Source organism: Ostrinia furnacalis, unplaced genomic scaffold, assembly GCF_004193835.3.
Source record: "Ostrinia furnacalis isolate ACB-3 unplaced genomic scaffold, ASM419383v2 OfSCF2998, whole genome shotgun sequence".
NCBI lineage: Eukaryota > Metazoa > Arthropoda > Insecta > Lepidoptera > Crambidae > Ostrinia > Ostrinia furnacalis.
In genome coordinates this window covers 69,959-93,470 of record NW_021133237.1, presented here as the reverse complement: position 1 = coordinate 93,470, position 23,512 = coordinate 69,959, and the positions used below count along the sequence as shown (strand labels likewise).

The 23,512-nt window shown below is 35.4% G+C and overlaps 1 protein-coding gene across 2 annotated transcripts in view; it reads left to right on the top strand.

The window, feature by feature from the left end:
- The window catches only part of LOC114356913 (facilitated trehalose transporter Tret1), a 29,491-nt gene extending 8,164 nt beyond the window's left edge, over nt 1-21,327 (top strand). For both annotated transcript variants that reach the window (XM_028310301.1, XM_028310302.1), the window contains exons 2-4: nt 16,856-16,996; nt 18,644-18,900; nt 19,499-21,327. In XM_028310301.1, coding sequence (XP_028166102.1) covers nt 16,856-16,996; nt 18,644-18,900; nt 19,499-20,470 — 1,370 coding nt within the window. In that variant the 3' untranslated portion in view covers nt 20,471-21,327. The remainder of the gene's footprint in view (nt 1-16,855; nt 16,997-18,643; nt 18,901-19,498) is intronic.
- The last annotated feature ends 2,185 nt before the right edge of the window (nt 21,328-23,512 follow it).

Genomic DNA, 23,512 nt, shown 5'->3' with positions numbered 1-23,512 from the left:
GGTTAGATACATATGAACCAATTATTTCATACCAAAGGAATTTTATAAATATTTTATTCCCTTTTTTAAACCGAGCGCGATTTTATAAATTATTTACGAGGTCAATTGTCACAGTAGAGAAATAAAAGTATTGAACGTTGGAATTTTACAGTTATTGAGTGCCATCAAAAATAAAACCTATAAACTCTGTAAATACTGGACAGTAAATAAAAAATAAACGACGAAATAACTTAATTTTTGGCGATACTTGCCGAAACTTCGTTGTTATTCCGAAGTCGAGTCATTTAGTAGACAATGAACAAATAGTTNGGATAATTATTAGCATAATGCCAAAAGAGCGTGGCCGCAAAGGATAGGTTCGTCCTTTTTCTTTCTGATAAATTAAATAAGTAAATCTTTTCAAATAAATTAAATAAGTAAATCCCTGAATTTTAATTGACCACTCTTTTTAATCATACTAAAACCTACTTCTATTGAAAGATAAATTGGGACATAGACCTCATACTTTAATTAATTTTTCCCAAAAGAAAATTACGATACGAATTCACACTGGACCGCAAAGAAAAAGGGTCGGTTAGAAAATATTCTATATCTTCAAAAGTACCTTACTTAACTTTACGAGACCAATCATACTGGAAAAACTACGCATTTAAAAAAAATCAATTATTTAAATTAAAAACCTTGTATTTAAAATTCAGTTTATATTTCATAAAGCTGGATTTTTTTAAGATATTCAAGATTTTCTAACGCACCCACCCTTATTCTTTGCACTCAGTGCGCTTGTCTGGTCAAATTAGTTTTAAATCAAGTTATTTTTCCGACCCATTGAGTTGTCTGAATCACAATAGATATTTAATGAAATGGATAATTTCACTTTTATTCTAGTGAATTTTATTTTTGTTACTGAATATAAAAATGATGACAAATGACTTTAATGCCACTGACCTCTACTCGATAGACAGACGACCGCAAGAAGTTGTTGGCAGTTGATAGCTGGATAATAATGCGTGCTCTTTTAGAAGCTATCAAAACTACATATTTTAACTCAGTGGACTTTGATCACAAAATTGATGATAAAAAGTCGTTCAAAGTACGCTTAGTTCCAAATCAGTGCACCTTAAAATACTTACACCTGTAAATAAAATGGTTGGTGGTTTATTTATGTTTTATTATTACTATCTCTCCATTAAGATTTATTTATTTAAAAACACTTTTACCGAAAATAATCAAATTAACAGGATTATGATAGAGTCTTTTAAAGTTACTGTGCCTTGCTTAACTAGGTATATCATTAACGTAGGCAAACACCACCAGTAATTTCGAAGGATCCATATCAACATCTTAACCCTTAATCGGATAAGCAAGTACAAATGTCTCATTGTTTTTTGAACTTTAACATGCGGCAACAAAGTTCAAACTAATGCTACTAATACATTGATTGATTGAGGGACATAACATTGTAATTGCTACCTTTTCTATTATGCAATAAGACGTATCAAATCCCAAGATGCCGTACCAATTACCAATTGGCTTTTAACTCGGCTAATCAGTTGCGGGAAGCCGACGAAGCGACCTTCAATCAGGACATGTACTTATATTATTTGCATACAATCATGTTCAACTGAATCAGCCAAGTAAGGAACCAGCACAATGCAAAAAAGTTCGATAATGCGTTAAAAAAAATAAGTTGGGATGCGTGACTAGTTTTTCTAAGCAATGCTTCACTTTGATTTAGCAGAGATGTCATTTCTGCATTTTTTATTTCTGTTTGATACATCACATTGAGGTTGCTCACTAATCAAATTAAACTTGATTTAAGTAGGTGTAATGTTATTTTTTATAAATAAAACAAAAACAAATAAAAAACAAACATAATTAATAAAAATAAAACAAACATGATCAATGTTTAAATTATTAACCGATTAATTAAGGTTATAATATTACTCGCAGTGCAACTGATATCTAGTCACTCTGTTAAGTAGCAAGATGTTGTTCGATCCATTGCAACTTTGTATTGTAGTTATGTCCAGAAAAACAGATTAATTAAATAATCGTCTCTCATCAATGCATAAGCTAATTAATGTCAACTAGGATAATTTATCTACAAATTAACCTAGAGATCTATCAGTTAAATTATATCGATCATACATAGATATCCATCCATATCTGAATCGTAAAGATAGATATATTAGTTAGGTATTCTGTGAAGATAAGTAATATTACTTTACCAAATAGTTTCTAAGATAAATAGAACTAGATCTAGTGCACTATGACAAAAACTAGATTAATCTATACTTGTCTATTCTAATTTCAAATGCAAAAATATATTTACTCGGTTTCTTTTTTTGTCACCAGTGTGTTTTTGTGTCAGTTTTGAATTTAACGTTATGGGCCTTAACACAAAAAAGCTAGACGGTCGTTAAACACTAGCTTAAAATGATAAATCCATACTAAATGTCAATTTAAACAAGTGTTCAGGGGGTCTGTTTTCGATTTACTCAGACAAATTATTTTTTTAATTCCTGATTGTTTTTTCGCGCATAACAATTTTACTGAATTATAATAACAATGGTACGACGGACGACAGCCAACCATAAATAAATGATGTACTTAGGTATACTTACCTACATGATCTTGGGGTTCTACGTGTTTTTTTTTTTATATTTCTACCACAGATCACAAAAACTAATTTCTACGGACACGTTTTCAATGTTTTGGTCGCAGTCACATTACTCGCAGTGCAACTTATATCTAGTCACTCTGTTAAGTAGCAAGATGTTGTTCGATCCATTGCAACTTTGTATTGTAGTTATGTATGTCCAGAAAAACAGATTAATTAAATAATCGTCTCTCATCAATGCATTAAGCTAATTAATAAAAAAAAAAGATAGAGATCCTTACCTTAAATATGAAAACAACTATTAATCTTAAACGTCACTTAGAGAAGTTCTTTAAATAAATTTTTCAATAATGTAATCCTACTAGTTTTGATGAAACTTTACAATATTATTGTATTGTACAAATAAGAATAACATTTATAAGCTGTACCTCTAGTAGGAAAAACTTTCGAGTTCGTTTCGTTGCGTATTCAAAGTGTCATCGAAAAATTTTGTATGAAAAATTAAACAGCGCCCCCTATATTATAGCCGCCCTAGGGGGCGCTGTTTAATTTTTCATACAAAATTTTTCGATGACACTTTGAATACGCAACGAAACGAACTCGAAAGTTTTTCGTACTAGAGGTACTGTACATCGTTCGTTCGTTCGTTTCAGCCAAATGACGTCCACTGCNCGCGAGTGTAGTTCACTAATTACAAAAACTAGATCAATCTATATTTGTCTATTCTAATATCAAACGCAAAAGTATATTTACTGTTTTTTTTTGTTGTCACCTCTTAGGCTGAGTTACACCACCTAACTTTAACGATAACTTTATCGATAACCAGTGCTTTTTGTATAGAATTTGACAGATTTTTGACGTTTTAAGGCTGGGTTGCACAATCTTACTTTAACTTTGACAAACGTCAAAAATCTGTCAAGTTCTATACAAAAAGCACTGGTTATCGATAAAGTTATGGTTAAAGTTAGGTGGTGCAACTCAGCCTTAGAGTGTTTTTGTGTCAGTTTTGAATTTAACATTATGGGCCTTACCACAAAAAAGCTAGACGGTCGTTATACACTAGCTTAAAATGTCATTTTCATACTAAATGTCAATTTAAACAAGTGTTCATGGGGGTCTGTTTTCGATTTGCTTAGACAAATGATTTTTTTAATTCCTGATTATTTTTTCGCGCATTACAATTTTACTGAATTATTATAACAATAGTACGACGGACGACAGCCAACCATAAATAAATGAAGTAGGTATACTTACCTACATGATCTTGCGGTTCTACATGTTTTTTTTATATTTCTACCACAGATCACAAAAACTAATTTCTACGGACACGTTTTCAATGTTTTGGTTGAGAAATACAGTGAATCAACCCAATCTATTTTTAAACTTATAGTATAAAATAAATGTAATCTTATGCAACACCTACTTTATTGATAAACATTGTTAAGATGCTCAATCACACGACCAGTTGGGTTAATGTTCCACCAGGTGTTTAATACGAAATAAAACTTGATAATAAAAAGATAGAGATCCTTACCTTAAATATGAAACAACTATTAATCTTAAACGTCACTTAGCGAAGTTCTTTAAAGAAATTTTTCTTTAATGTAATCCTACTAGTTTTGATGAAACTTTACAATATTATTGTATTGTACAAATAATAATAACATTTATAAGCTGTACATCGTTCGTTCGTTCGTTTCAGCCAAATGACGTCCACTGCTGGACAAAGGCCTCCCCAAGGATTTCCATAACGACCGGTCCGGCGCTGCCCGCATCCAGGTTCTTCACGCGACCTTCACCAGATCGTCGGTTCACCTAGTGGGAGGCCTGCCCATGCTACGTCTTCCGGCCCGTGGTCGCCACTCGAGAACTTTTCTGCCCCAGGCTGTACATAATTAATTTATAACAATCTGTGACAAACTGAATTTCACGCGGATGAAGCGATAAGCTAGTCCATTAAAGTTCTAAGATTTCTACAGAACCTTAGTATTATTTGTATAATTGTTCCATGAATGATTTAATTTGCTAATTTGGTACTATCATAAGGAAAGGTTTTTTGTCCAATGAACTAGTTTAGTGACCTATTAAACTAGCAGCTAACTTAAATGCCACCCATTTTTTTTTAATATTCAAAATTAAGTTACTAGTTCCGTAGAAACAGTTTAATTTGATAATACCAAGATACAATACAGATGTTTTTAAATGTTTAATTAGGAGTTCTAAATTAAGATAGTAGGGAATTTTTATTTTTAACAGAGATAAGATGAGGTTATTCTTAAAGTCGGGTATTTACAAACAATGTTAGTTATTCTTAAATAACTTGAAAAAATCTAATTGCCTAATCAATTTTAATTATTTTATCAACTTTAGTCAGTTGTCAGCACATCAGACTATACAATTTTTGTTGCAAAATCAACCTTAATGCAACTAAATACGGTGCCACCATGTACCTTGATATGCTATTATTGTCTTTACATTGCGGTCAATGCTCTTTCTGACCTTAATAGATGAACCCAATTATTGAACTTGGGCTGACGCTGATTGATTGGAATTTTGTCTGGACCTTTTTTTATTCTAGTTAAATAAAAAGTATTATAATTCAAACTGTTCTAAAAGCTTTGTATAAATTGTCCATCTATTTTTATATTTCAATTACATATAATATTTAGTTCGTAACTTTAATAATTCAGTGACATTTTCCCTTCACACACAAAAAAAATATTTTGCACTTCTGACGTTGTTGCGCTTTAAGTGTGCGATATGCATTAACGCTAAGCAATATCTTCTATACCGCACACTTATTGTCTGAGGATACCTATAGGGGTATCAGTCGATAAAAGTGATACCCTAGATATAGATCTAGGGCAGTGGTTCTTAACCGGTGGTCCGCGGACCACTGGTGGTCCTTGGAGGCATTCCAAGTTGTCCACGAAGACATCGTAATAAACGGGTCCATATTCGGTTGCATAAAAAATATTGTCATAATTTAAGAGTGCATAAAGTTTTTTGGCATACTCATCATTTCGCATAACGTTCATAAAGAATAAATCATAAGGCATATTTTTTTTTTGCCATAACCACTTTTATTATAATAATATTTTAGTATATATTTTATCTGTATTCTTGTTTTTTTAATAACGATTTCTAGGCATAACATTTATTGGCATCTAAACCAATGCCATAAATATTACCATTCATAATACATAAAATACCATAATTTTAACAAATATGAAATATAAAAATGTTATACATATAAAATATAAGTTAACAAATATAAATAGACAAGCAAGCATGCAAACAAGCATGCAAGCAAGCAGCAAGCATGCAATCAAACAGCAAGCATGCAAGCAAGCTGCAAGGAAGCATGCATGCAAGCAAGGATGCAAACAAGCGAGCCTGCAAGCAAGCAGCAAGCAAGCAGCAAGCAAGCATGCAAGCAAGCAGCAAGCACGCAATCAAGCAGCAAGCATGCAAGCAAGCAGCAAGGAAGCATGCATGCAAGCAAGTAAGCAAGCATGCAAGCAAGCATTAGGATTGCCTTATCTCCGGCGCTGCGGGAAGTGCGGTCCTTCCGCTCTGGCGTAACATATACCCGGCATGCCATGCTCGCTTCCGCAGCTTCGGCTTGCTGGTCGCCTTCGGCGACCAGCCTCAGCCGCTCCAGCTCGCACGGCTGCCGGATATATGTTACAGCGAGCGAGGACCGCACTCCCTCCGCGCCTCCGGCTTTTAAATTACACTCTAGTATAGGGCAGACTAGTACCACGTGGAAGAGACCACGGCCAGTCGGGATCAACATAATTTCAGACCAGGCAAGCTTAATGTTGTAAAAGAAATGTGGACTGTATAATATGTGCGTTATTTTCGAGATCAAACAGAATGTATTTTCACGAGCTTAAGTTTTCTAAGAGACAAGTCAAAAATTAAGAATAAAAATGACAAGGATACAGAGAATTTAGTTTTTGCAAATCTATAGGCCGAAAGAGTATAAAGGTGGAAGGAGGATCGTTCGCAACATCACAAATACATAATTATTTACTCTTCAATGTTGGTTGCTCTTATAGACAATACTAGCGGCCGCCCGCGACTTCGTACGCGTGAATCCCGTTTTTCCCGCTAATTCCCGTTCCCGTGGGAATTGCGGGAATTTCTTTCTTAGTGCACCTCTACGGTACCTAAGCTACGTCCCTTCCAAATTTCAAGTGCCTACGTTTAGCCGTTTAGGCTGTGCGTTGATCTGTCAGTCAGTCAGTCAGTTTCTCCTTTTATATATTTAGATAGATTTATGACTTTAAATGTTATAAATAATTAAATTATGTTTATAGTATTTTATTAAAAACAAACTTTATGTATATAAAAATTATGTTCTTTACATTTATGATTATTTAAATTATGGTATTGAAAATTAGAGAAAGTTATTATTATGCCTAAGAAACCATTATGCATTTAGAAAACTATGCATATCAAAGTTTATGCGAAAAAACTTTATGCAAATACTGTTATGCCAAACTAAATTATGATGAAAAATGTTATGCGTCTGAGAGGGCACCCGTAATAAACAAGTGACATGACGTGATGAGTCGAGTCAACACAACGCAAACGGCGCACAGTCACAGTGGGCGAGAAATCGACTTCTCCATTTATAGGATTTTGAAAAAAAAAAGTGGTCCCTGACAAGACAGAAATTTGGTAAAATGGTCCCTCGTGACTTAAAGGTTAAGAACCACTGATCTAGGGTATTACTGAAACTGAAGTATCTTTAGTTACTCATTAATAAGTAGTTGGTTGGAAAGATGTCATTGATTCCATATACAGTGTGAGTCACGTTAAAGTGTACATATGAAAATATGTGAAACTATACCTATTTTTATCGACAAAAAAGAGGTCAAAAAATTTTTGAGAATTTTTTTTATTTTTTTATAGATTTTTTTTCTTCCAATTACTTCTCGTAAAGAAAACGTAATAACTTTTAAACTAAGAGGTATATCCTGATAAAATAAAAACAGTAATAATGCTAAATAACAGACGATACTAAAAAAATACATAAAATACCCAGAATGTGCCAACAAATAATAAAAAATGATACTTTTTGAAAACAATCTGCTTAAAAATTCGTATTTTTTTGGTTATTTGATAAATTTCTCAAAAAAATGCCCCTATAATAGGTGGTTTTTATTACTTTGTATTATTCTCTATCGTATTATCTTTGTAAAACCAAAAATCGCATGTCTCTATCCCTATCACAACATTTGCTATGATCGTTTGAACTAAGCCTCTCTGGGCGCGCCATTCAACGCTTCGTTAACAACGAAACTGAAAATGGCTCTAGATTTGTAATTTTGATAAAGACAAGTTAGATTTCAAATAAAAACCAAAGATTTCGAAGTAAAATAAGCATATTAGTTAAAATTAAAATTGTCTCTACCTGTAGCGGAGAATAATGTTGTGGCAGGCCTTTGTTCAAACGATCATAGCAAATGTTGTGATAGGGATAGAGACATGCGATTTTTGGTTTTACGAAGGTAATACGATAGAGAATAATACAAAGTAATAAAAACCACAGGTTATAGGGGCATTTTTTGGAGAAATTTATCAAATAACCAAAAAAACACGAATTTAAAAGCAGATTTTTTTCAAAGAGTTTCATTTTTTATTATTTGTTGGCCTTTTTTGTGTATTTTATGTACTTTTTTAGTATCGCCTGTTATTTAGCATTATTACTGTTTTGATTTTATCAGGATATACCGCTTGGTTTAAAAGTTATTACGTTTTCTTTACAATAAGTAATTGGAAGAAAAAAAATTCTATAAAAAAATAAAAAAAAATCTCAAAAAATTTTTGACCTCTTTTTTGTCGATAAAAATAGGTCTAGTTTCATCTATTTTTATATGTACACTTTAACGTGACTCACACTGTATTTTCATCAACCTTTTTTCATTCAGTTCTTTCAATTCTTAAAGATGCTTTCTGTCTTTTATTTATTTGTATAAATTAAAACAAAAACAGTCTTTTATAATATTAGTAGGATGTTGTGGGTACTGACCAGCCTTATCACTCGTAAGCCACAACAATTCATGCAACATTGTTTCAATGATGTATGACGTTCATGAATTAATAATTCAAACTTCAAAGGCTCTGTCACACAGACGAAGTGTACTTACAATAGTATGTGCCTATTGGGTGTGCATAGGAGTTCATACATAGTTCTGTATATTTTATACCTCAAGATATAAAAAAATAATCTGAAAGAGTTACTGAACTGTCTTAATGATCTCAACATCCTGGTAATCAAAACTATTTTTAAACTCAAAGTAAAGTCATTAGGCTAGAAGTTGCCATATTAGGAAATCTATGGACACGAAGAAAAGTAAATTGCATCATGAGGTTTTCAAATGTACCTACAGAATAAATAACACCACACTCTAACCAACCCAACCACATACCCGCTGTATGCCATGGGAAAATTAAAAATGACTGCTACTTTTTTAAACGTACATTTTCCTATTGGTAGTTTTAATTAGTGCTCTACTATCGGTAAATCTATTACAGAATGTTGGACAATGGCAGTGAAATGAATGGTTTTATGGCATGGCTCGAATGCTCGATTAATGGGATATCAATGCTACATTTGCTAATTAGCGTACTGCTGTAAGTAGGTATTTATGTGTACCAAAATACCAATGGATGGAAATAAAAATCATTGTGTCCATGTAAAATGGTTCGTTCGTTTCAGTCAAATGACGTCCACTGCTGGACAAAGGCCTCCCCCTAGGTTTTTCATGTAAAATGGTAAATGGTATTAATTTCTTTTGATAAAAAATCAGTACTCAGTTCAAATACAGACGACGGCACATCGAGCTTAATAATACTAAGCCTTCTTTTTTCTTCTACATAGGTGCTATTTTGCAACAAAATTGTACAAAAAATTTGAGGACATGAGTTAAAATTAAGTAACTTAAACTCGAGTCATAAGTAGCTAACACCCGGCTCGGCACCACAATGAAATCACTAGAGCTGAAAATTACAACGATAAAAATTGCTCCGTAGAATAGTTGTCCCAGAACTATACCAGCACATAAAAACATAATATCGTAGTATTAGAACTATTAGATGAAGAAGCAATAAAACCGGCGCGTCATCGCGACTTGTCCCTCTGGCGTCATTACGGGTGTCAAAGCGAAAAGATAATGGTTTTGCCGAAAAAGCTGACGCTCCGTCAAGCCACCGCCTCATTACGCTATCGGAGTGAACTGTCTTGTCTCGCCATTCGTCTAGTTTTATCAAAACACTGCTTTTGAAACCTTTTTAATCATTACGTGGGTCTTCAAAGATTGGCTTTCTACTGCCAAATTGATGATGACGAAAATCTTGTGAAATTTTCCNCTAGATTATTGACTCTAGTGCAAGTGGGAGACTGAAGGAAATATGCCCTAGAGGCAATAATAAAGTTATTATTTATTTCCTTATATCATGATAAATGTTTATTATTCATGCTAGAATTGTATTAACCGGAAACTTAATACATGTGTGAATACATAGACAAACAGAGTGTCACTAGTATGCCTCTACTTGACTAGCTCGTTAATCAAAGATGGTTAGTTTCCTAACCATAGACATGAGTTGTCATTTGATGAACGGGATCACATCATTAGGAGAATGATGTGATTGACATGACCCATCCGTTAGCTTAGCACTTGATCGTTTAGTTTATTGCTATTGCTTTCTTCATGACTTATACATGTTCCTATGACTATGAGATTATGCAACTCCCGAATACCGGAGGAACACTTTGTGTGCTATCAAACGTCACAACGTAACTGGGTGATTATAAAGATGCTCTACAGGTGTCTCCGAAGGTGTTTGTTGAGTTGGCATAGATCGAGATTAGGATTTGTCACTCCGAGTATCGGAGAGGTATCTCTGGGCCCTCTCGGTAATGCACATCACTATAAGCCTTGCAAGCAATGTGACTAATGAGTTAGTTGCGGGATGATGCATTACGAACGAGTAAAGAGACTTGCCGGTAACGAGATTGAACTAGGTATTGAGATACCGACGATCGAATCTCGGGCAAGTAACATACCGATGACAAAGGGAACAACGTATGTTGTTATGCGGTTTGACCGATAAAGATCTTCGTAGAATATGTAGGAGCCAATATGAGCATCCAGGTTCCGCTATTGGTTATTGACCGGAGATGTGTCTCGGTCATGTCTACATAGTTCTCGAACCCGTAGGGTCCGCACGCTTAACGTTCGTTGACGATATAGTATTATATGAGTTATGTATGTTGATGACCGAATATTGTTTGGAGTCCCGGATGTGATCACAGACATGATGAGGAGCTCCGGAATGGTCCGGAGGTAAAGATTGATATATGGGATTAGGGGGCGCTGTTTAATTTTTCATACAAAATTTTTCGATGACACTTTGAATACGCAACGAAACGAATTCGAAAGTTTTTCGTACTAGAGGTACTGTACCTCTAGTAGGAAAAACTTTCGAGTTCGTTTCGTTGCGTATTCAAAGTGTCATCGAAAAATTTTGTATGAAAAATTAAACAGCGCCCCCTAGGGCGGCTATAATATAGGGGGCGCTGTTTAATTTTTCATACAAAATTTTTCGATGACACTTTGAATACGCAACGAAACGAAATCGAAAGTTTTTCGTACTAGAGGTACTGACGTTGTTGCGCCAAGTGTGCGATGGCAATATCTTCTAAATCGCACACTGATTGATTGATAATACCTCTATATCTATGTAGGTTAATGCTAAATCTGAAGTTTCATAATAAATCCTTTACTCGTCGATCGTTGGATAATAAGATGTCATTGATTTTGTCATTTTCATGAACATGTTGTTTATTCAGGTTACAGGTTCTTTTAATCTGCATTCTGCCTTTAACTTATTTTTATAACTTAAAACAAAAACAGTCTGTGTAGAAAACTCAAATGTAGATTTTAATTGCAATAATTAAAATCTATATTTTTTGAGTTGTTTATTAATAATGTTGTGACTGACCAGCCTTATCACTCGTAAGCCACAACAATTCATCCAACATTGTTTCAATGATGTATGTAATTTAAACTTCAAAGGCTCTGTCACACAGCCGGCGTATGTCCACAATATGTATGACTGTGCATGGGAATTTATTTATAGTTCTGTATGTTTTATACCTCAAATAAAAAAATAAACTGAAAGACTTACTGAACTGTCTGATCTCAACATGTTTGTATCTGGTGATATGTGGCCTTATTGGTTTTCAAGATTATCAAAACTATGGCACGGAGAACAGAGTAAAAGCTTTTCAAATGCACAAAATAAATAACGCCACACTCATACCTACCGCATGCCCTCTGTAAGCCATAAGATTAAAATTTCAAACACCGCATTTCTAAAGCGCATTTCCCTATTCATAACAGTCCACAAGCTAAACAATAACAAAAAAGAAAAAATCAAAATAACTGTGCTACTTTTTAAACCTACATTTTCTTATTGGTAGTTTTAATAAGTGCTCTACTATCGGTAAATCTATTACAGAATGTTGGACAATGGCACTGAAATGAATGGTTTTATGGCATGGCTCGAATGCTCGATTAATGGGATATCAATGCTACATTTGCTAATTAGCGTACAGTGTAGGACGTAGGTAGGTATTTGTCTGTACCAATGGATGGAAATAAAAATCATTGTTTCCGCGTAAAATCGTAAATAGAATTAATTTCTTTCGATCAATCAGTATTCAGTTCAAATACGGACGACGGCACATCGAGCTTAATACTAAAGCTACTTTTTTCTACTACATAGGTGTTATTTTACAACAAAATTGTAAAAAATTGAGGTAAAATTAAGTAACTTGAACTCGAGTCATAAGTAGCTCCCGGCACCACTATGAAATCACTAGAGCTGAAAATTACAACGATAAATATTGCTCCGTAGAATAGTTGTCCCAGAACAATTCCAGCACATAAAAACATAATATCGTAGTATTAGAACTATTAGATGAAGAAGCAATAAAACCGGCGCGTCATCGCGACTTGTCCCTCTGGCGTCATTACGGGTGTCAAAGCGAAAAGATAATGGTTTTGCCGAAAAAGCTGACGCTCCGTCAAGCCACCGCCTCATTACGCTATCGGAGTGAACTGTCTTGTCTCACCATTCGTCTAGTTTTATCAAAACACTTCTTTTGAAACCTTTTCAATCATTACGTTGGTCTTCACTGCAAAAGATTGGCTTTCCACTGCCAAATTGAAGATAACGTAAATCTTGTGCNATAAGTAGCTCCCGGCACCACTATGAAATCACTAGAGCTGAAAATTACAACGATAAATATTGCTCCGTAGAATAGTTGTCCCAGAACAATTCCAGCACATAAAAACATAATATCGTAGTATTAGAACTATTAGATGAAGAAGCAATAAAACCGGCGCGTCATCGCGACTTGTCCCTCTGGCGTCATTACGGGTGTCAAAGCGAAAAGATAATGGTTTTGCCGAAAAAGCTGACGCTCCGTCAAGCCACCGCCTCATTACGCTATCGGAGTGAACTGTCTTGTCTCGCCATTCGTCTAGTTTTATCAAAACACTGCTTTTGAAACCTTTTTAATCATTACGTGGGTCTTCAAAGATTGGCTTTCTACTGCCAAATTGATGATGACGAAAATCTTGTGAAATTTTCCACAACTAGCGCGGTATCAGAATTTGTATGCACATGTCAATAATTGGCGTGCGAAACTAAAGAACTTTTTTGTATGGCCACTTGAATAAATTATTTAATAATACACTGAATGTGTCTGACTATTCGTGACGGTACTTTCCATGATATCATTCGTATTTATTGAATTCAATTGTACCTATCAGTCGTATGTAAATTATCTTTTAGAATAATTGACTTGCGTATTTCTTGGGTACACAAAATACTTAAGCAGGAAAACTTACACTGTACGTACGTACATTATTATTCTATGAACAGATAAGAATAGTTTTGTACGATATTATTATAATGCGTTTACTCTGGGAGAGTCAATATTAATGTTGTTTACCAGACGTCGTTCAAATAAAGGTAAATCTTGAACGTGGTTCAATGAAGCGTGCAACAGAAATCACAATACAAAATAGATATTATTTTACATTTAAAAAAGAACACAGTATGCAAATTTGTATAAGATTTTTAGAATATTTGTTGTGATATCTACGCTGATATAAGCGGTTGGCAAATATTAATGCTGGTAGGAAAGATTATACAGCACAGTACCATCAGGGGCATTTAAATTAATTAATTTAGAGCTGAAGATTTATTTGCCTACTAAGTACCTAGCTTCTACACGTGGCTTTTCCCACGTGAAGCGATGTTTTCTTCACAGTCACTATACAAGCATTTCGGAGATAATCCTAAACAAAGACAGGCAACAATCGGTCAAAAATCAAAGGTTGTAAGAATAGATGTACCTAAGTACTTAAATTAAAATGGTTTACATTAATTTGATAACAAGCAGTAGATACCTAAATGCTTAAAAACTTTGTAATAGACGTTAAGTAAAACGCATGCTGCCCGCATCCAGGCTCTTCCCGCGACCTTTACCAGATCGTCAGTCCACCTAGTAGGAGGCCTGCCCAGGCTACGTCTTCCAGCTCGTGGTCGCCACTCGAGAACTTTCTGCCCTAGCGCACGACCATTCATTGTGGAAAAACCTTGGGGGAGGCCTTTGTCCAGCAGTAGACGTCATTTGACTGAAACGATCGAAAATGCATGCTGAATAATATAAAAACTGAAAAGGTGCGAACACTTCTTGTGTTTCTTACATTTGTGTTGAAAAGTTACAGAACTTCACAGACAAAGCTTACACAGCTCAAAGGTTTCCTTTCAGAGTTAGAATATTTCTAGTTTAGTTTTCCAAACCAAGTCTAGATTTATTTTCTTTGAATTCGTTGCGAATGATTTCTATAGAGACGATGCAAACTCAAGGCGAGTCAAATAAGTCGATACCTTTGAAGAAAGCACGTTTGAGATTCTGTATTTTAGGTTTTGTATTTCAAGAAATAAAATAGTTCCTATAGATTCTGTGTCAGTTTACTTGGTCCCAGTTAAGAAAAATCTGGTAGCGAATTGTGTAAAACAATCGTAATCATTTGACAGTTCATAACGTACGATAAAGTCAGTTATACAAAGCGTTTGACAGAATAATCGTACGTTATGAACTGTCAAATGATAACGATTGCTTTACACAATTCCACCTCAGATCATATTAGGATATTATTTCGAAAAAGATAACACCAGGAGAAATGTTATTTTAATACCTATTTCAATACTGTATAATTTTGCAAGATTACAATCTTGCAAAATTACCAGCTGTAGAACCTGGATGGGCGTTTCGTTTCATCAGATCTCTTTCCGCTCGATTAAGTATGAAATAAAGACTGTCTAAAGCGCTGTGACTTGCCTTACGAGACTCCATATTGTAAAATTGATTCACTATGTCACACAGTAACGATTGATACACCTTTTTCTTTATCTTTACTTTACAACCCTTTTTTAACCGCTGATGTTTGGAGCTTAATAAAGCACCCAGCTTTAAATGTTTCCTCTCTAGTAAACCTTTTAAGCAAGCTATTGTTGTTTTGTTTTTCACCTAGGAAAGGATTAACCTTGTCTGGACATTGTGCGGAAAACTAAGTAGCCTATACTTATTTTTTCAGTGGTCTAAGACTATAAATATACTTACGGCCGAATACTGAAACGCCATTTAAATATTTGACGGCTTCTCAAATAGTTAAGCAGCTCCTAAACTTACATTTCGCATACTCAAAACAATATCTGAGCAGTTCTCAATTTTTAAGCACCTCTCAAATTAAGTTGCACTTAAACGCTACTCAAATGAATTTTCGCATACTGAAACGCCATTCAACGCTAAGCATTACTCAAACAACTGTCAAATCGTCTTAAGCAGCTGTTAAATTTGAGAGTGCTTGCCCGGTATCTTAAATCCTATTCTTATACCTAAATCGACCTAAATAGTGGTAAATAATGTGTGTCATCGTTATCATTTCTTTCGAGCCTCGAGGAAATACCTAGATCTAATCACAGGAACGCAATAAGGCTGAACGCTATTGAAAAATATTATTATAATGACATGCAATTCAGAGCGAGGTTCCGCGTCTCTAAAGAAACGGTGTTGTTTCTGGATTCATAATTTGGAAGCTCTTTGAAACCCCTCACCAAACGCCATACAACCAGTGGACCAAATACTTATTATAACCCTACTGTTCTACGCAACGGGAAGTTATGAACGTGTACAAGGTGTTAGCTTCCACATCTAACAGCCAACTGTGCATCGTATAGTGCACGAAGTAACAACCAAAATAGCTGCTATGAAATCGCAATACAAACATGCCTATTTCTGAGGACTATGGGGACATCGCTTAACAGCATTTCCAAGTTGTTGATTTGTCAATTTGATTGATGCTCTGTCAACAATGATAAATGTCAATTGTGGTTACGTTTCGGTCCAAGATCGCCACTTAATAGATTTCAACAATAAAAAGTACACCATTTTTTTAATTAAATAAAAATGCAAGCATTAATTTTTTTATATGACAAAACGAGATTTATTTATAATAGAAACTAAAAATAAACTGTTCTATGTTAAGTTGATTGAGTATATTTCCATAAAAGACAATATATAACCAAACGATGCTGCGTGTAATGGATAAAAAACGTAAAGTTATCATTTGTGTAAATGAAAACATACTTTTTTTGGTAAATGTTGCCATTATGTAAACATTTGAGAGCTGCTTAGCTGATCACGGCTTCAAATTCGTTGAGTGGCGTTTGAGAATACCATTTAAAATTGAAGGATACTTAAATTTAGGAGCCCGTCAGCTGAGTGAAAGATTTAAGTAGCGTTTCAGTATTCGGCCGTTAACCACTGAGACGTGTTTTCTCATTATTTACCTTATAGTATCCTTATGTGTAATCAAATATATTGTAATCAAAATACATTGATGCATTTTTCAAGAACAAGAGTCTTCGTTCGTTCGTTTCAGCCGAATGACCGACAAAGGCATCCCCCAAGGATTTCCACAACGACCGGTCCTGCGCTGCCCCCATTTAGGCACTTCCTGCGACCTTCATTAGATCGTCAGTCCACCTAGTGGAGGGCCTGCCCACTCTACGTCTTCCGACCCGTGGTCGCCAGATTCCGAGGCTATTTTGACGCATGTTCTTATAATTTTCCAGCTACCTTGATCACGGCGGCGGCTGGCACGACGGTGGGATGGACGTCTCCCATGCTGGTGCTGTTGATGGCACCAGACTCCCCGATCCAGACCTCGCCCGATCAGAGTTCGTGGATCGTCTCGCTCATGATCCTCGCCTCAGGTAATTAAAGTTGATATTATTTATATCCCATTCCATACGTATGTATGGAGAAGTATTAGGAGATTGGAGACAGAGGTTTGAATGGACGTCCCCATGCTATAAATCGTTTCATCCACGAAGACGCGCCCCGCCAAATTTTGGTCGAGGGAAGCGCAGGGTGCGGTGAGTTTGATCCGAGCAATCCGACCGTGTTTATTATAGTGTGCGTGTGCACTCATGGATAAAATTTAGCGTGTACCTATAACTTAAACATTAGCAGAAGAATGGTGGGGCGCGTCATCCTAGATGAAACGATCTATAGTGCTGCTGATGGCACCAGACTCCCCGATCCAGACCTCGCCCGATCAGAGTTCGTAGATAGTCTCGCTCATGATCCTCGTCTCAGGTAAATAAAGTTGATATTTATAACGTGACTAAAATATCCCATTCCATACGTATGGACAAATATTTTGATGTTGATATTTGGATGGATCTTTTCAATGCTGTTATCTTTGATGGCACCAGCCAGAACTGATCCAGACCTCACTCGACCAAAGTTCTTGGATCGTCTCGCTTATGATCGTTGTCTCAGGTAAAGACAGCAGTTACTTTTTTCACGTGTTCTGGGAAATTTATTGATGATATTTGAAGATTGGAGGTGATAGGTTGGACCTCCCCGAGTGTCTTTTAATGTCGCCAGCCTTCATATAACAGCCTCATTTTCAAAGCTTATAGTATCAAAATTGTATTTCGGCGGCCTGAAACCGTTTCAGACTTAACTAGTTAAAAAAAAATATTATCATAATTAGTACCTATAGTATTTCAGTCGTAATAATTACCTCTAGTACAATTATTATTAACTAGCTTTCCGCCCGCGGCTTCGCCCGCGTGGAATTTTGTCTGTCACAGAAAAACTTTATCGCGCGCGTCCCTGTTTCAAAAACCGGGATAAAAACTATCCTATGTTCTTTCCCGGGACTCAAACTATCTCTATGCCAAATTTCATCAAAATCGGTTGCGAGGTTTAAGCGGGAAAGCGTAACAGACAGACAGACAGACAGACAGACGGACAGACAGAGTTACTTTCGCATTTATAATATTAGTTGGGATTACAAGTACACTTCGCGAATGAAATTGATTCGTTAATTCGTGTCTCGCTCTCATTAACTAGCTCTTAAGTAGGTACTCGTAGTATAATTATTATGCTGAAATTGAAGCTTAACTTAGACATCGCACTACAATAATTAATTATTCAATAGATTCCATATTGATGTTTATGACGCGTGCTTTAGGAGGCACATCAAATTTGGCCCTGCCTGATATCACTTTAGTATGCCTGATATTAAGCAGTACTTCCAATCCAGACTAGGCTTAATATTATCTGATAATACATTACGTCACTTACAAAGTATAATATGTAATGAAAATATTTACGGTATGGTACATTTTCCTTCCCCGATTTTTACTGAACTACTGTCCTCAGCTGGTAGTATTTCGAAGGGAGCGCTTTTTGTGACCTTTTTTAATTTTGGCGTTTTTAGACTTTCTTGTAGTTCAGTCTTAATGCGATGCACATTACTATAGACTTATAGAGAATCAATAAACATTATTTTTCTCTAATGATCTTTTGAAAATAAATGCCTAAGTATTATTTTTCTTTAATTCCAGCTATCAGCCCTCTCCCTGCGTCATACCTCGCAGACAAGATCGGCACGAAGCGGACGCTTCTCCTAGCCGCCATTCCCTACATCATCGGCTGGATCCTCGTGATGCTGGCGAGCAATGTGGCCACCATCTACGTCTCCAGACTCATCTCAGGGCTGGGCTACGGCATCGCTTACACTGCTGCCCCCATGTACTTGGGGGAAATCGCCTCTGATAAAGTTAGGGGCGCCATGGCGACTCTCATCACAGTTATGTCTAAGGTATGTCAGTTACAATCATTAAAATGACAGCTCACATGCGGGATGATGCGTTTTATTGAATCAGTGGTTTTAAACTAGGCCATGGTAATTACCGTTTTTATTTTTTAGAATGACATTCAGGATATTAATGGTACACACCACCATCTTGTCACAACTTTTACCACCTTTATGGCTGGGAACAGAAAAAGTGTTTGACCAAATAAAATAAGTTTTTGCGCATACTTATGAAATCAAAACTATAGGCTTTGCAAAATTTGTCTCTCCATTTAAAAATACGTTGGAAGTAATCATCAGCAGGAAAAATTAAATACGAGTACGATAGCGTTGTAAAGTTTAACTGCTAAAGAAATCTAACTTGAATGTAACCTTATAAAGTAAATAATCTAGCTAAGTTAAACTTTTAACTAGTTTAATAGCAAGCATTCACGCGACTGTAAATTAGTGCGGAGTGAGCAACTTTTAATAGCGCTTGCCATAAGTTTAATGCTGTATTAAACTGTAAATAAACACTAATTTACTGAAGAAAATTCCTAAGTTTAATTTCCTATCTACTTTTTAATATTCATATTTAACGCACGATAATATCTTTTTATTTCAGTTTGGAATATTATCTCAATATGCCATCGGGCCCTACGTGTCAATGCTGGCGCTGGCCAGCTTCAACATTGCGATACCCATCCTCTTCGTCGTCACCTTCAGTGCCATGCCAGAGTCTCCGTACTATTTCATAAAATCCGGACGCCTCGGAGAGGCCGAAAGATCCTTGAAGAAACTGCGAGGCAAAGATTTCTTCAGAGAGGAATTGGACAGCATGTCCAACTTAGTGAACGAAAACATGAAAGAGAAAAGTCGATGGAAAGACTTGGTGACGGTAGGAGGCAACAGAAAAGGCTTGATAATCTTACTGGGGATTTACTTCACCCAGCAATTCTGTGGTAGCACGGCAATCATATCCTACGCGCAGCAAATTTTCGGTGCAGCCGAAGGTGGATTAGGGGCTGAAGAGTCGTGTATTTTATTTGGTTCAGTCCAACTGCTAACATCAGCTATATCCTCCCAGCTAGTGGACAGGCTTGGAAGAAAGCCCCTTTTGCTTGTTTCGTCGTGCGGCGTTGGTCTAGCCAACATCATCATCGGCGCATATTTCTTTGTGAAAGATCTGGACAGCGAATACCTCGTTGGACTCAAATTCATTCCTATCGTTGTGATACCTATATTTATATTTTCGTACACTATCGGTCTAGCGACAGTACCTTTTGCCATCACGTCGGAAATATTCCCGACGCACATCAAGTCCAAAGCAACTTGTGTGATACAAATAGGTGTGGCGCTAATGACATTTGCTGTTACGAAATTATTTCAAGTAGTTAAGGATAATTTAGGCGAGTATGTAGCCTTCTGGGGCTTCGGTGTATTATCGGTAGCAGGTGTGATATTCATATTAATTTTGCTTCCTGAAACAAAGGGGCAGTCTTTCGCAGCTATACAAGAAAAACTGTACACGCCCAATGAAAAAGTTGTGTATGAAAAACAAAATGGTAATTCAGGGCTCGTGAGAATTGATCTATAGTAATCTGATCTCTAGACTGCTTGAATACGTATAAAGTATATAAATATGCTACTATAATCATTAAGATTAGTATAATTATTATTATGTATTAAGTACTTAAGCATGTTGGTTACCTAAATTTGTGATATGTCGATTCTATAAAGGTATTCCAAACAGAATATTATTCTTCTGAGATACACAATTTACTTTAAGTATTAATTTACTATTGCTTATTTTGAGATTTCGTTTAGTGCATTATTTATTTTAATGAAATTATTATCTAATACTATATACCAAGTGGTGCAAAAATGACTATGCTACGAATAAAACTTTTGCTACAAAAGGAGGTAGGTACACCCTGAATTCATGGATGTAGGTACAGCCTTTACCATTGTACTTCCATTGTTACTGGACTACATCTGCATAATTTGATTTGATCAATTTCCTGATGATACACAAAATAACAATATTAATCGTAGTAGGTACATAATAATATTAAGTACACTCTTGCACCACTTTGTGTACTTGTATGAATAATGGTAGAATCAAAACAATCAAATAAGGAAACAAGTGTACTTACTAATTGTATTTTGATAAATATTTATAATTCTTAACGTTTATGATATGAGCTTTTAATCAGAGTGCCTTTATTAATGACATTTTTATTAAGTACAAATAAATAAATATTAGTATAAGTAATTATATTTTTATAGAATAGTTAATGATAAAGTTACCAGTTACAATGATATACAAGTTACGTTTAAGTAAGTGATTTCCAATATTTATTTTCGAATATATTATTACGCGAATTTATTATAAGAGCACCGCCAGTATGTAGAATTTAATTACATTATGGACATCTAAGTTATTATTATACCTAATTACAAGAAAAAATCAATCATTGAATAGACCATTAACAAGAAAAACGTCAGAAACATCTATTTTCTAAACACAAGCTTAGAATCAAACTTGTCCCTTGTTGGATTTTAATATTTAGAACCAATCACAGGCTTGAGTCTTTTCTTGAGTGCAGAATCCTACTTGGACGTTTTAGAAACCGTATAAAATCTAAGTCCATGTACCTAGATTGTGTGTTTATTTTAAACTTGACGTTTATGTAACTCAATATGTAACCGTATTTCAGGATCGTTTTAATTTTTAATAGCACTAATTGCCATCTAAAGTGTCTTTCATAGAACACAAATACACTTAAACTTTTCAATAGGTACTAATTTTTTTGTGTTACCTAATAGTTGTCGATTTTCTTCTGTTTGTTTTAATTAAGTGAAATTATTAAGTGTCTCTGGAAAAACGATGCGTCAGTTTTTATTTTAGTGATCCGTCTACTTACATTCCTTTGCTTGTTCTTCCAAATAAAAGATAATAATTGAATACGGGTTTTCAGCAATCACTACTTTGTGAAGTTATTTAAAAATATGTCTACTCGGTGCTACTTCACTTCCTGTGAAGAATATTCACATAAGTATGTTTACGATACGTGCCATTTTCAGTTTTCATCCAAAAAGATCATTGCACATAAAGATGCAATCGGATTTATTAAAATGCTATTAACCCAAATGTACTAAGTTTTATTTACCTTACCCCGCCATCTTCAAGATTTTTATCATCTCAATATACAGGGTGGAAACGTTAAGTGATCTCACTCAATTATTTCTAAACTATACAAGATATTGAAAAACTGGTTACTGATCCTGAAAGTGCTTTATGAGCTCTTTCAAACGGTACCAATAATAGGTTACAGAATAAACTGGATCTATCTGAAAATTCAATGTTTCCAAATGTTGTTTGAGATCACATATAGAAAATGTGACATAAAATGTATATATGTATGTACCTATATCTAGGCATATACTAGACACAAACACAAAATATGGTCTTTGTAGAATAAACGATTGCTTCAACGAACGTTGAACAATCAACACTTTTCAAATGGACTCAACCCAATTATCTATTTTGTAGAATGTCTCTCTTTTCAATCAAAATATGGAGAATTTAGTCATCGTCTAGCACAGAAATACATATATTGACTTCATTGTTCGTTCGTTCGTTTCAGCCGAAAGACGTCCACTGCTGGACAAAGGCCTCCCCCAAGGACTTCCACAAAGACCGGTCCTGCGCCGCTCGCATCCAGGCCCCTCCCGCGACCTGCACCAGATCGTCGGTCCACCTAGTGGGAGGCCTGCCCACGCTACGTCTTCCGGCTCGTGGTCGCCATTCAAGAACTTTCCTGCCCCAGCGACCGTCAGCTCTACGAGCTATGTGCCCTGCCCACTGCCACTTGATTTTAGCGATTCTGCGGGCTATGTCATGAAGGTAACCCCAGTCACGGGTTACCTACACCATAATTATCGAATTACAAATGATCGAACTCCTACGGATCTCCTCATTTCTGATTCGATCACGCAGGGAAACTCCGAGCATAGCACGCTCCATCGCCCTTTGGGTGACCTTGAGCCTTTGTATTGACTTCATTGTAACTTTAATTAATACAGCATCGCAACTTTTTATCAGTTTCAAACCACCTAAACTAAAGAANTAGGCTAAGTGCTATAGCTGACGCTTTGTAATGGTAATTTGAATTTAACTGAACAATTGAACATTTCTTGTGGTGTCACAAAAGAATTAAAGGATTAATAAGAGTGTAATTCGATTTTGCTTAATTATGTTGTAGACAAAGGACAAAATGTTTTAAATAAAACATTTGAACAAAATCTAATAAACCGAACTGTCTCAGGAAACCAAAGGTTACTTTATATTCATAAAACAATTGAATAGAACATCCCTTCTGACCTGTAACATTTTCTTTCTTTTATCTGGTTTAAGGTATGTCAAATGTTTTTATACGAGAAATCCCCTTATTTACGGGATTGTTATCCTGTTTATATTATTGTAGCTTTATGTCGTTAGCTGTAAGCCAAACCAGTCTAAAACGCAAAAGAAGCGATAAGCGAGTCATCGGAAGATTTTTCCAAGTCTAGTGATAATACGTTGTATCGTACTCAATAAAAGTTGTTTACTGTAATAAGATAATTGGGAATGGTA